Source organism: Brassica napus, chromosome C9, assembly GCF_020379485.1.
Source record: "Brassica napus cultivar Da-Ae chromosome C9, Da-Ae, whole genome shotgun sequence".
Classification (NCBI taxonomy): domain Eukaryota; kingdom Viridiplantae; phylum Streptophyta; class Magnoliopsida; order Brassicales; family Brassicaceae; genus Brassica; species Brassica napus.
Window position 1 is genome coordinate 58,113,197 of NC_063452.1, and position 14,986 is coordinate 58,128,182.

Below are 14,986 nucleotides of genomic sequence, written 5' to 3' on the forward strand. Positions count from 1 at the left end.
TCACCAAGTCGGAGATACGTCAACGGCGTCAGCTGCACAGCCATAAGCAAGCATACGAAGAGCTGCCGTACACTTTTGTAGTGGAGATAGACCTAACCTTCCGACATCATCTCTCCTTTGTTGAAAGAATGGAACATTTTCTAAGAGGCGATCGACAATACGCATGAATACTGCCTTGTTCATGCGGAAACGCTGTCTGAATAAATGAGCCGAAAATATCGGATCTTCACTGAAGTAGTCATTCCATAGACGGGTATAGCCCTCTTCGCGGTTTCGTTCGACATATGCACGTTTGCTTTGTTTCTTTGTTCGGTTCTCCACGATGTTGTTGTATGTATCTTCAAAACATTCATCGAAAGCCGCTTCGAATCTTTGATCGAATGCATCTCCCATATTCGGCTATAATTCCTTCAAAATTGATTTATCAAGAAAAATGTTTTAGAACTATAACAAATACACCCTCCATCTTTTATGTTCTGATAAATACAAAGAACAAAGAATATTTTGATGCATGTCTTCTCTTGTATTTATTCCATAAGAAGAAAATACTTTGTGCTTATTATTGCTGAATGTATTATTACATACGAATTACGATAAATAAATGCTATCTGAGTTTATCATTTCATGGCGATATTCAGTACAAATGTTGTATGAGTGGTCTAGCTAGATGCAGCGGCTAGATATTTTGTGTAGCGGCCAAGCGTGATGACTATGAAAAGTGAAAACACGAGTTTGATTATAATGCTAGAAGAAACAAAAGCTGCTTCAAGTTCAAGTTCAAGCAAATCTCATACAAGTCCAAGATTACCAAAGTAAAGAAGAAACAGAAAGCTTACAGTAGTAGAGTTACACGTTCCAGAGGTACTAGAGATACAAGTTTTGAAGGTAGTAGAAGAAGAGCAGTAGAGTTACAAAGCCGAGACAACAAACATAGTTATAAAGCCAAGAAAGGGCAACAGAGAACCCGTGACTTGGTTCACATGAAAACAGTAGCAGAAACAAACAAAGCACAAAGAAACAAACCAAAATACAGCAGCTTTCGTCTTCAGTACCCACATGGTCTTGTACTTCACCTGAAACAGGGAAAATGAGATTCGTAAGCAAAGTAAAAAGATAAGTAAACATCACTAAAGTTAGCATTAACAAACCATCAATTATCACAACATCTCAGACATTAATTTCATTTTCAGAGCTATTTCCATCTCAGAGAGTGGCTCGGTCTATGCAACCTATCATTTCACTATCGAATTCACACCAGAAAGTTAACTAGTTCAAAGGACATAAGTTATTGTTCTCAAACTACAAACTTACGTTTAGAAAGTTTTAAAGTTCAAACAAGGAAGAGATTTAGTGATAAATGATGGTTTACTGTTATTGTTTTCAAACTACAAACTTAAGTTAACGGGTAAGTTTAGACACTAACCTCCTTTGGCCTGTCTCAAGTTCAGTCAGACGCATATGCAGCATCCTCACCTGCTCCTGAACATATATCAGACAAACCAATCATTATGTTACAAAGGTTGTACAAACAACTATCAATTTCATGTTACAATTTAGATTTGAACTCACCTTAAGCGCATGGCACTCTCTCAGAAGCTTCTCCTGCTCGTAGACTTTTATTTTGAGCCTCTCAACCTCTTGTTGCATACCCATAACCCATGGTTTCCTGAAATGCAGCCCGTCATTCTGCCAAAACATAATAACCATTGTCAAACTGCAAATTCATTTCGAAGTAGAAGAATGTTAATAACATAGAACACTATATACCTCGTAGTCTTTGCAGATGAAGTATCTTTTCCCAGGGAGGTAGTCATATGTGTCCTCTTCATCAACGACTTCCTTCGTGATTGATCCACAGGGGCAGAGCTTAGGAATACCTTGTTGCGCATCTGCAACGAATAAAGCATGTTGTAGTAATCTTTGTGTGCTTTCATATCTCTTAATTCTTCCTCCATTTCAACACCTGCAAGAACAAAAACTAATCGATTTAGAACCCTATACACGAACCCTAAATCGATTTAGAACTCAATCCCGAACCCTATAAGGATTTATAACTCAATCCCGAACCTTAATAACGACGAAAACAACAAAGAAGCGAATTGAGATGAAGAAAATAGCAAACCCATACGAAAACCCTAATTCGATAAAAATCTCCAACTCGATTTGAAACCCTAAATCCATTTAAACCCTCGATAGAATCCTAAAAACAGATGAAAACAACATGCAACAACTTCAAATGCAAAAATATTGACGTGAAAGCTCAGATTTACCTTCACCCTTCTCCTATCGCCGAATCGCCTTTGATATCGCGAGAGCTCTTTTTTTTCGTGATGGAGAAAGAAAATGATTCTTTTTTTTCCCACACGCGAAAGACACCCCCACCCCTCGCCTATCAGCTGTTGCCACGCACGTAAGGATTAAGTCCTTAAACACTTTGTTTAAGGACCCTTTCTTAGCTAAAGAAAAAATAAAACTATTATTATACTCGGATTTGCCTAGGATTCCGCGCTAAGTTCCACTTACGTTCCCGCGTTGCGGGTGGTCTTATAATTTACTCCATTAATTATATTTTAGTTCTTGTAACAGTATCAAATTAAAAAACAGTGGAAATTGAATGAAGACAAATAAACTGAGGAGATAACAAATATGAATATTCATTCAAAAAGAGAATTCTATATATCACAGCCTTACTTTTCTTATTTCAAAAGGCTGCTACATAAAGTATATCACCAACCTTATAGATTGTTCATACTTTGTGATAACAATAATAGCTTTGCAAGTTCTGATCTCAATCACATTCCCGCGTGTTCAGTCAACAACATACAAAGCATGAAACCAAAGTAAATGACTTAGTCTTTTTCATACACTATTCTCCCAACTTCAACGGCAGACATACAGTCTTATTCCCAAAGAAGATGGAGTCTTTATTTTCTTGTGAACCATGGATGCAGATTCACTTGATAAACCGATCGACATGAGCATAGCCAATGAAAAGAGTGTGAAGCAACTGTAGCAAACCCGTACATATATTTTTCTATAAATTTAGGCTCTTCCTTTCGTAACTCTTGTCGTCTTCTTACAGAGAAAAAAAATAAAAGAGCCTCGAAAAATTCACAGACTTGTCTCCCTCTCTTTTCTCTTTCTCACTCTTTCAGATTTGAGTAGCTTCTGAAAATTTCACAGCCCAAAACAAACAAAAATGAGCAAGTTCTGGACTTTCCTCATTGCTCTCCACTCAGGCGCTGGGTGTTTCATTTCTTCGTCATCTCAACATGTTCTTTTATGTTATGTGAGTCCTGTTGTTTTAAAACCTCTTTCTTAAAGACTATGTGTTTTGCTTGGGGACAAACAAAACGGTAAATCGGGGAGAGTAAATATACATTAGATTTTACCAATTTATATAAGTGTTTTAGAGTTTATATATTATGTATTGGAGTCTTCTTAGAATATTTACAGGTTCAGAAATATTTGGAGCAATGCGGTGATTTTGAAGCATTTTGGAGATAAAAATAAAAGAAACTCGTAGTTATTCATCGAACCAATTAGAAGTTGACATCAGAGCCAATCGTCGATCGACAAACACCTTCTATCGTTGATCGACAACGAAGCGCACAAGGCCGACTTGGTTCCCAGCCGACTTAAACCCAAGTCTCACATAATTACAAGATTACCCATAACCGAGTTTTAACCTAATATTTATGTATCCTGTCATTGTCTTAGGCAACACACACTTTCTTTACTTTTCATACTTTTCACACAAACAGTTTAGGGTTTTCAGTAGTTTGGAGAGAAGATCCAAGACTTATCCAGAGCTTGTATTGGAACTTAGTTTTTCTACCTTGCAGCTATTCAGATTATTGATATGCTTTGCTTTGCTATGCTTAAGTAATTCACTTATTAGATTTAGGGGTTGATTAGGGTTATGAAGGATTAACCAAAACTATATAATTGCTAACATATTAGAGATATCCATCAATTAAATTGCTCTTATTGCTTGTTTTCTAGAGTAGCTAACGAGAAAGAGAGAGAGAGAGATCGAACAACTAATTAAATTTGTATTATTCTGCCCTATACTAAAAACAGTACAGAATACTGTTGTTCACCATATATACGGCCATACCAGCCGTGTGTTTAGAACACTTTTTTTTTTGACATCAACTTAAAACAGATTCATACTGACTCTGAATACCAAATTGGGGGCTTTGCATCCATGTGGACGACGAAAGACGGCTGTTTACTGACACTGCGTGCTAGGGTATCCGCCTTTATATTTTGCGTCATTGATACATGAATAATTTCTGAGCTAAGGAAACTTTCTTTCAGGTTTAGAACACTTCTTAAATGCAAATTATATAATTAACTTAACCTAATAAATATATTTTCTAAAAACATAGTTTATTTTTACAAAAGATCAAATAATCTTATCAACATAGATGATTAAATCACATCTACAAAATTAATCAATATATAAAACTACTAGCTTACAATAAAAAGAAGTTCAGCAAGCGAAGAAATAACGAAACAATATTCCAAACGATCTAATATTCCAAACTATCGCACTGAGCTGAGTATTAAATAAGAGTAAGCTAATATATAAAGGGCAAAACACAAGAAACCAACACAAAGTTCTGTTGCCGGATCTCGAGGGGAACAAACACACCTATGGTTTCCACATGCTTAGCAGAACGAGAATCCACATCTATCCATCAAACATTAGATTAAAAATTAGTTGGACGATGAGATTACAAATAAATAAATAATAGGTAGAGATTGTGATTGTTTGACAAAAAAAAAAGGTAGAGATTGTGACTAGAGAATTATTATACCTGCAAGTTACACGGTAGCATCCTCCCGATGGTTCGATCAAATGTTTGCAGTTATTACACTGACGCCACTTTTTCTGATTTGCTACATTTTCTGTAAGATTTGGACACAATCTCTTTAATCCTCGCAGGACAAGTTTTTATGCCAAGGAACTTTGCAATCGATGCAGAAAGGTTCCCAGCATTTAAGCAGCATCTCATAGATCCATCTTCTTGTTTGGAGAGTCGGGTTTTTGACATTAAAGTCGAGCGCTTGGGCAATAAACTCTCTCTATTGCAGGAAGAGATTCTTCTTCGAGGCTTTGTTTCCATATTGCTCTTAGCTTAGGTGTCAAAAGGTGGACACAACTTTCAAAAGTCAGGTTCGAGTTGCAGTAATAATAACAAGGACATCTTATGTGTACGTCTCCCTCAAATACCCGCACTTTCTATGTGCCGTTTCACGCACTCCACACAGAATTCATGACCACAAGAAGCAACACAAAACATCTGCTCAGCTTTAAAATCAGTATCGAAACAGATACCACAAGTCTTCTCCTCAGCAGGCATATGAATCCGGATTTCAGAAACTAGTGTTCCCTCCATTGCAAGTTTATTTTAGTGGCAGAAACTAGCTTCTCTTCTCTAAGAGTGCCTAATTCAATGAGAAGAACGTGCAATCAAACAAGAGTATGCGAGTCTTTAAATAGAGAGAGAGAGAGAGATAGAACAACTAATAAAGGGAAAAAGAAAGTAATAACGACGGCCTTTGGCTTTTTATGGAAAACCATAACGTTTAGAAAACCTCTTTCCAATCTCTCGCTAATCACCTTCTTCTTTTACTTTTTAATTAAAAAAAAAACAAAGCAAAAAAAGTAAATTAAAATAAAGGAAAACTACTGGAAGAGAAACGATAGATAAATGGAAACTAGTCATAAAGGGAAATATAATCACTTCATACTTCTTTTTTTTTGGGTAAATATAATAACTTCATACTATAGTTAGAAAAACCATATGAATCGATTTTCGGATATACAGAAATTTAAGCACGGAAAGTAGAAATGTTGCACTCTAAGCTGAAAATAGCACTAGATTTAACCAGAGAACAGGAAAGAATAACTAACACTATTGATGGTGATTGGGTTGTCCCGTCCAGCCGCAGATTTGTTGTCAAGTGGATCTTGGCGGGACAGCGGGCCGCGGTCTCTAGAAAAGCTGACCAAACCTGCCCCGCAAAATGTATGGATTTTAGCGGGTCGGTCCGTGGGACGGGGTTCTTCCATTGCATGCACTAAACGATCATATTATTATATGACTCATGCCCGTGGGACGGGGTTTTTAATTAAATATCAGGATAAGTAATCATTTAATTAAGGTCAACAAACCAAATCAAATTAAGTATATTCTAATCCAGTCAATGATAGAATTAAAAGAGCAAATGTGGCATAACGAGTCTAATATTTAAATTGGCTTCTAATAATTTAGTCCACTAATTATATCTTAGTTCTTGTAACAGTATCAAATTAAAAAACAGTGGAAATTGAATGAAGACAAATAAACTGAGGAGATAACAAATATGAATATTCAATCAAAAAGAGAATTTTATATATCACAACCCTTGTAGCATCTCCGATCCTAGATAGGATCGTCGGGACGAGCCATGGTGCGAGGAGACGCACCAGTCAGGTCATTAGACTAAGGACAAGCGTATCATGGCTCAAGTGTAGCGTTAAGGGTATCAAAGGGTTGAGACTTAACCTGAAGGAAGTAAGGATAGGTTTTATGGAGCTGGACGAGTAATGTGGGAGCTGGGCGAAGCAATGGTCGAGCTCGGGGAAGTTCACTAGGAGCTCAGTCAGTGTGCATCAGCTCACGGAGCTGGAAGGACTAGCTCACTCAGCTGGGGCCAGCTAGCAATCAGCTCAACTCAGCTGGGCTGAGTGTTCATGTCCGGGACGGTTGAGCAGTTACACTACAAAAAAATTAACATATTGTGACAAAAAAATTGGTCACAATAAAAGTATTTTAATCACAATAATGATATTGTGACAAATTAGTGACCAAATGTTAATGGTTACAATACCGTCGTCACAAATTTTTTTAAGTAACAAAAATGTCACAAGTTTTGTGACAAATATATTCGGTAACCAATTTGTTACATTTAGTGACAGAACGACAGCGTCGTAATAGTGTCATGATTACTTACTAACCAAATTGTCTCAAACAGTCGTAATTTGTAACAAACACAGCATACCAATTTTGTATCTCACTGTTACAAAAAATATGTAACAAAACGCTACTTTGTGACCATACATTTTAATGCTTTTTATATGCCGTAATTTAATTATAAAATATACAATTAAAAAATAAAATCAAATGTACATATAAATTAAATTTAAAAATAATAACAAAATCTATTTATTTTTCGAATAATATTTTGTAATACAAATAAATAAAATTAATTAAATAATTAAAATTAAAGATAAAAAGAAAACAATAAATCAATACATCTAATTCTGTCGTCTCGGCCGTACCGGCCAACACCACCGCTGTTGCAGATCATTGATGCTGTGTTTTCCACCACCATCACATTCGAAGGTAGAACACTTGATCAGCTGTGGCAGACCAATATATCATCCCAAACAATCTGAACTTTCTTGCCGAGCAGGGCGGTCATCTTAGAATAGTAATAATGTGCAAATTGTGTCTCAGCAAAAGATCGTAGTTTTTATGGATCCTGATCAAACAGTGAGAGATGTGCTTCCAGCGTTCGTATTGTAGTCTCAGATCAATTCTCATCTTGGTATTTGACTGTTGAAAGGCTTACCAGAATTGCGTCTGCAACAATTTAAAAAATTATATTAAATTTTCTCAGTCTGCAATATTCAAACCTAATCATTCTCGCAGCATAACTACGTTATCACAATAGAACTACTTTTAAAGATAAATAAATCTTCTCACCAGGAAATTCAAGCGTGGTGAAACTGAGATAAAGTAACGACAATAGAACATGAACTTGTGTTTCCACTGGTTTAGATTCTTCATCTCGCTGAATTGACCTGGTATGAAAGGTCCATATATCTAAATAAACAAAACAATTTAAAGAGCAAAAATGTAGAAAATCAAAGTATCAAACTATGCTCGGCTGAGAAGAATCAAAAACTGGAATCGATTCACTTTTCTCATCTCAAAATTCAAAGTAAACTGAAATTGGCAGGAAAATCTCTAATATTACGTAAAACAAAAGGATCTAACTGCTATCAAAGTAAGCTGAGTCGACATGCAAATGTCTGCATCGAACACAACAAAACGAAGATTAACATTGGATGCGAAGATCTCTTACCACTGCTGGAGAGATTGAAGAAACACATCTCCTCTTCTAACCACTGCCGGAAATTCTTATATGCAACTGAACAAGACTGAAAAATTAAGAAACGAGATACGATCTAAGAACGAAACCGAAGGAAAAGAGAGAGAGATAATGGAGGCGAATTAAACAAGAAAAATAAGAAGTTATTGTAAGTGTAATTAGGGTTTTAGGATATATTTGTGGCGGCGGGTTACACACTTAAATCGGGGGAACAAAAAAAAAATCAGTCAAAATTTTATGGCCATACTTTTATTTTAGCAATTGTGATATATAATAAAAGTGACAAATTGTATTACCCATTCACTATTTGAATAAACTCTATCTTTGTTGTCAAAAAAGGGTGACAAATTGTGATTAGTTGTGAATTGTGATATTTAGACATATAACATGAATAAATTTTAAACCAAATAATATTTATTTATTTTTCCTTAAAATTTTCAAATTTCTATTATTTATATTTAAAAACTGGTGTAAATTTTAGATTTTGAAGTTTTTATATAATCAGGGTTACATTTTAGTATATTTAAAATTTATTGTTTATAACTTAGGGTTAGATTTGAGTTTAGATAGTTCAAGATCTATATATTGGTTTTATTTATGTACAAGTAATAGGCATATTTTATTTTATGGTTTATGATTTAAATCTAATGCCTAAGAATTTAAAGTTAAAGGTTTAGAATTTTTAATTTAGAAATTGGAATACAGAGTTTGGGTTTTGATTAAGGTTTGAAGATTAAAGTAAAATTTTGAAAATAACATATGAAAAATTAGAATTCTTTTGTAAACGTTGAATCTTAGCTTTGGATCAATGTATTAAAGTAATTACTTTTTCTGTTTATAGCTTAGGGTTTCAAAACTTTTATTTGGGGTTTAGAGTTTTGATTAAACAATTAGTTAGTAACGATAAGTCTTTCTATTGTCACAAATTGAAACTCGGGAGTCTGCCACAAATTCGTTACGGATGCAACAATAACTACAGTCACAAGTTTGTCACACTTATTACGTCTCCTATTTTTGTCACACTTTTGTAATTATTTGTGACCAAAATTGGTTACGCCATAATCCGTCAAAACATTGTGACAAACAAGCTACTAATTTGTGATATAAAAAAGTAGTCACAAAATTGTCTCTAATACATCACAAATTTGTTACGGATAGTTATAGTCTTAAAATTTCGTCACAATAAGCTAATTTTCTTGTAGTGATATACATGGGCGGTTATGGTGGTTCGGTTAGATGGTGAGGCCGTGGCATGGACGGTTAGGTTAGCCTTTGAACCAGGATTGAAACCGACAGGAACAGGAGCAGTTGGAGGCAGTTGGGGACCGGTTGAGGCAGTTTATGCCGAACGGTTACAAGGGAGAGAGAGAGACACCTTTTCGGTTACAACTCCCACCCCTTCGGCCCCAAGGCAGTTCCGACCCCCTCTCTCTATAAATACAGAGCCTTGGGAGCAGATTTTGACACACAATTCCCCTGGGGAACCCCTGCCAAAATCGTGAGAGAATTATCCAAAGAAAAAGAGAGAGATCCGACGATCTAAGGAGAGAACCGGCGTGAGTCTTGGCTGTTCCGGTGAAGGCTTGATCGTGGAAGGCAAGGTCTGAAGAGATGGATACCAGACAGAGAGAGAAGGAGAAATACAAGGAGAAGGAGATGGCGCCTGGGGAGAGAACGCCTAAGGTCAGTGGTGTAGACAGCAAGCAATCGACCTTAGCCGGCGGATGATCCGATCAGGCTCGTGGCCGGTTTGCTATGCGCCTACATCCTTTCTCCCTATCCCTTCTATTGCGCCTGTTTTATATGTTTATTGTGTTGGATTGACTTGATCGGACAGGGAACACTGAACCCAGGCCTTGGCCGGTTCAGCAACCACGCCCAAGGCCTTTGGCCGGGTTGTTCATGATCGGATTTGACATTTCTAGAGTGATTTGTTGGGTTCTGATTATGGGAATCTCTTAGTTGGGATTTATCAGGGATTATCATGAATTTAATTAGTTTTTGGGAATTTATTTGAGTATGTTGATTTTGGACAGCACCTAGATTCTAAGTATCCGAACCATGCTAATCTAGACTTGATGTTAGGATATCGGCCTTATGAGTATGTAATATGATTTGTGTGGTTTCAGGATCGGACATGGACCGTGGTAAAGGAAAAGCACCGTGAAGACTTTGGCCATGGGAAGATGTGTGGTGAATGGGTTATTGTAGATAGATGTGAAGTATTGATAGCCTATTGTACAACTTGTGAACTTAAGATAGACTAAGTGGGTAACTTATTAGTATGAACCTATGAATGATGTATGGATCTCATTTTATATATATATACAATCGATTTGCCCTTATATTCTTTTGTTTAGATTGATTGTCTTGAACCTCAATTGAATTGAATGGAACTTAGAAATTATAAGATTTAGAATCGGAATCAATTGGATTTAGAATGAGTATTAAGGCCGCGGATCAGTTTGGGCTTTAAGAGCCGGGATCGGGTCTTACAACCCTACTTTTCTTATTTCAAAAGGCTGCTACATAAAGTATATCACCAACCTTATAGATTGTTCATACTTTGTGATAACAATTAGGAATGGGCACAGATTGGATATTACCATATTTTTCAGTATTTGTGTTTTGCTTTGTACAATTATAGATATTTGCAAATATTCACGGATATTTACGGATATTTTATTTACTTTATACAATACAAGTAAATCTACAAATTTGTTTTTCTCTTAAAATAAACTTTACATAACATAAAAGATAAACTAAAAATTAATGAAACAATGTGTTTTATGAATTTTTAAAATTAATATTTTTTTTTATAAAACAAATATTTTTAGAAAAATTGTAGTTTACGTTAAAGATTTTTTTTAAAATTTTATATTTTATAATTAATTATATATATAAAATTATATGTTAAAATAATAATTGTATAAGATTATTCATTTAAAATTCTATTTTTAGTCATAGATATACACCTATCTATATATAAGGCGGAGTGGATCGGATATCCGCCTCTAAATCTTTTAATATTTGTGATTTGCTTCGCTTCTAACGGATATTGATTTTTAATATTTGCTTTGCTTCGGAGACTTATGGATATCTTTAATTAAAACGAATAACAAATCAAATCAAATTTAACGGATAAAATGTCCACCCCTAATAACAATGATAGCTTTGCAAGTTCTGATCTTAATCACATTCCCGCGTGTTTAGTCTTTTTCTTACACTATTCTCCCAACTTCAATGGCAAACATACAGTCTCATTCCCAAAGAAGATGGAGTCTTTATTTCCTTGTTCACCATGGATGCCACATTATGCAGATTCACTTGCTCTCTACTAACTTTTCTCATCCTCTTTTTCGTATGTCGATTAGCATTGGTGACGCTTACAGGATGATGATGTCTAGACCTTTTGTGATATTTTTCATATGGTGATGAACTATCTTCCTGGCATGTACTAATGTACTAGGCGATGGATTGAGATATTACATAGATGTAATGTAAATATACAGAGTTAATTAGTATACACCAGGTTAAACAAATAAGGGAGGATGCATATGGTCATAATGAGAAAATCGTATTGTATCCTTTAAAAAATCATCAATATCTCACACTGCTTGTCATAGAATGGTGGACACCAACGGTTCTTTAACCAAAAAAATTAAAAAAATTCTTTAACCAGAATGTGCGGTTATCGATAATCACTTCTGGTGGTTGGTGAATCGGAACCAGAGAAAACAGAGCGACCAGTGTGCATACATACAATGATGATTGTTTATTAAAGCTTGGTTCTGGAGCTTAACGGGTTGAAAAACCCGTAAGGTCTGAGAAGTTCTGATCACAACGATGCAGATGATAAAAAATGATATTTTCTTAACATGCAGTTTAGCTTAAAAAAGCTATAGTTAATGTGTTGATGCGACCAATGATTGTACAGCAAGTTTTGAATTTTTTCAGGAAAAAAGTTTTTCAGCTACATAAAGTATTGTGTATTATGGTGGTTAACATCTCAATTATCTAAATATGTCATTAACATCACCATCTCTATGTTAATTCATACTATATGTACGAAGTAAAAATTAATATGGTAAAAACTACACAATCAGGTTTAATTGATTTTAGTACAGATATGTGGGGTCAATCCATAATTTTTAAAACTTAAATCACATTTTATAAAATCAGATCTAATCTGAGACTTCTAACACGACCCGAGCTATATTACCTTGTCTTTCCCCATATTATTTCCCAGACATTGTTAGGGTTCTTAGAGGAAATAAATTTGGGATAAGAGACACACAAGAGAGAAGAGTATAAACGATTTTCATATATACAGAGCCACACTCTTCATTTGATGATCAATGACTCAAAATCAATTCACATTCGTTATAGCTTTACAAACATTAATCGATTTGTATCTATAATAACGGAACGGAATAAAAGTCAAAACAAAAAACAAAGAGAGTATAGAAAGAGTATAGAGAGTAATCACAGGAGAGAGCAAGCCCAATTCCAAAAAAAAATCACTTGATTTAATCTATTTAAACCTTAGAAAACTCTCCACTACAGAGAATCAAAACAAACAGTAAGACAAAACCAGAGCCGTAAGGTTGTATTTTTCTTAGAACATGTATTTTTCATAAGAAACTTTTATGTTATTGACTTATTTCTCTTGGTTATCTTACACTCATGAGCTGATTTAAATTAAATGTTGATTTGAGATTGAACGCATCTGTAGTCGTAATTTCATGTTATTTGCTTGTCTTTTGTTCACTTACTAGTAGCTTTACTCTGCCTTTTGAAGTTGTATCAACATGATTTTACTGTCCAATGAAAGTGAAGATGCACAAGGTAAAAACTCTCACTCTGTTTCTCTAAGCCTTAATCTTTCAACGTATCTGGCCAAGTTCTTATGAAAAATTGTTTCTAAGAGAGTATGTCTCTCTGTTGCCCCAAATTTATTTTCTCTACGAATCCTAACAGTGTCGGTAAATAATTTGGGGAAAGACGAGGCTTGGGTCGGGTTAGAAGTCTTGGGTTAGATCTGATTTTATAAAATATGGTTTTAAGTTTTAATAATTACGGGTTGACCCTAATTATTTGTACTAAAATCAATTGAACCTCACTATGTAGTTTTTAGCATATTAATTTTCACTTGATACATAAAGCATGTATTTAGATACTTGGAATGTTTACCACCATATTACTTAATAGTTGGTGTAGCTCACAAACTTTTTTACTTTTTTTTTTTATTTGATAGTTGGTAATTGCCGAAAAGCCGTTAATTTTTTTTCATTAAACTTGTTTGTTTATAAATTCCCGCTTTTATCATATCTAATAGGTTTGTCAAACATGGACACGTAAAAAGAGTTGGGGTTCCAATGATAAACTAATGGTTAATCTTGCTATGCAATAGTAGTCTAGCCAGTTCGTGCGAATAGGGCAAACACAATGTTATAAAACAATCTTACAGAGCTGGGACTTAACTAAAAAGTAAATTAAGATCAGAGTTTGGTGTAAAATTCTCAGTCATGGTTAATCTGAAACACGGACCAATTTGTTACTCATCATGTCTCTTATTTACAATCAAAATTTAGTAAAAACCCAAGGACAAACAAAAAATTAGTAATGAGTTATATTCTGTGAAAAATGAAAAAGCAAATTTGATCATCAGAGACTTAAATACTAAGAATCATGAGGATTTTAATCCATCATATTGTTGCAGTATTTGCTCATCATCTGATCCTATAACGATTCAGCATATGCAAACAAGAAATTATCATAAGGTAACGAACCAAAGAATCTAAACTAATCAATTGCCAAAATAATAAATATTAAAAAAAAAAAAAAAAAAAGAGATTGAAATTGCTCAGAGTTATGAATATTTATTCTCACTGATTCTTAACGAATCTCTGAAGTCTGACATGTGAATTTTATTCAAAAGATCATCACAGCAGAAGTTTTTGTTTTAAAAAAAATGAAAAACATAATATAGATTAGCAAAAAATACCATATAGTAGATAATAAGGCTCTCATATATTAAAATATGTATCTTTCATATTGTATTCAGAATAGCGTATACTGCCAATTTGGCAAAGTAATCACAGAGCCAAACACCAAAACTTGTTCATGTTTTCAGTAGGAGAAAACAAATAAATAACTGAAACATAGGCTACAGAGATCAGAGGTTGGTTAAAAAGTCTCGGTCACGGTTAATCTGAAACACGGACCAATTAAGTTACTCATCACATCTCTTGCTCCTAATCCAACAAACCGAAAAAGAGAAAAACAAAAAGTAGATCATCAGAGAAATAAAATACTAATAATCATATAGTTCATATTGTTGCAGTATTTGCTCATCAACTGATCTTAGAACGATTCAGAATCCAAAACACAAAAAAAAAAAAAACTAAAGATCCTGTGAAGAAGAAGATAACAGTAGATCTATCTCTGCGGTATCCGCCTCTCCTTTTAAATATCGTCTTCAACGAGTTATAAGAAGCAAACCCTAATGAGTAGTAATTTATAAAAGGATTTATACTTGGGCCCATTGGGCCAAAGAAGATTCGTTTATATTGTCATGGGCCTTGATTCAGCCCATCAAAAAAAAATACGAAAAATATTTGCTGCCGCTGAAACAGAGTCGAAGGAGGCAATTTTCCGACGTAGCAGCAGCTTCGCTTATTAGTTATTTCACTCTCTGGTCATCGCAATTCTTGTTCATGTGAATAGTGGTGTGTGGGTAAATCGAAGTGTTTCTACTCGGTTCGAGCAGCAATGAAGCGGATAAGGGATGATGATATTTACGCACCTGGCC

The 14,986-nt window shown here is 34.7% G+C and overlaps 1 protein-coding gene, 3 non-coding genes and 2 pseudogenes across 4 annotated transcripts; all 6 read right to left on the reverse strand.

Annotated features, from left to right (window-relative positions):
- LOC111211424 lies at nucleotides 1–393 on the reverse strand. The gene has a single exon (XM_022712498.2). The coding sequence runs from the start codon at nucleotides 391–393 to the stop codon at nucleotides 1–3; it is 393 nt and encodes a 130-aa protein (XP_022568219.2).
- A 3,993-nt stretch (nucleotides 394–4,386) lies between these two features.
- Nucleotides 4,387–14,679, reverse strand: LOC106449674 (annotated as a pseudogene).
- LOC125593723 lies at nucleotides 13,835–13,915 on the reverse strand. The gene has a single exon (XR_007329621.1). It is a non-coding gene; the product is annotated as a small nucleolar RNA Z199 (small nucleolar RNA).
- LOC125593733 lies at nucleotides 14,032–14,129 on the reverse strand. Its single transcript, XR_007329627.1, has one exon. It is a non-coding gene; the product is annotated as a small nucleolar RNA R64/Z200 family (small nucleolar RNA).
- On the reverse strand, nucleotides 14,197–14,280 carry LOC125593729. The gene has a single exon (XR_007329624.1). It is a non-coding gene; the product is annotated as a small nucleolar RNA U54 (small nucleolar RNA).
- On the reverse strand, nucleotides 14,468–14,538 carry LOC125593724 (annotated as a pseudogene).
- Nucleotides 14,680–14,986: the final 307 nt, after the last annotated feature.

What these genes read in the sequence shown, in the direction of transcription:
- LOC111211424 (XM_022712498.2), bottom strand. Translation starts at nt 393, where the DNA reads ATGGGAGATGCATTCGATCAAAGATTCGAAGCGGCTTTCGATGAATGT.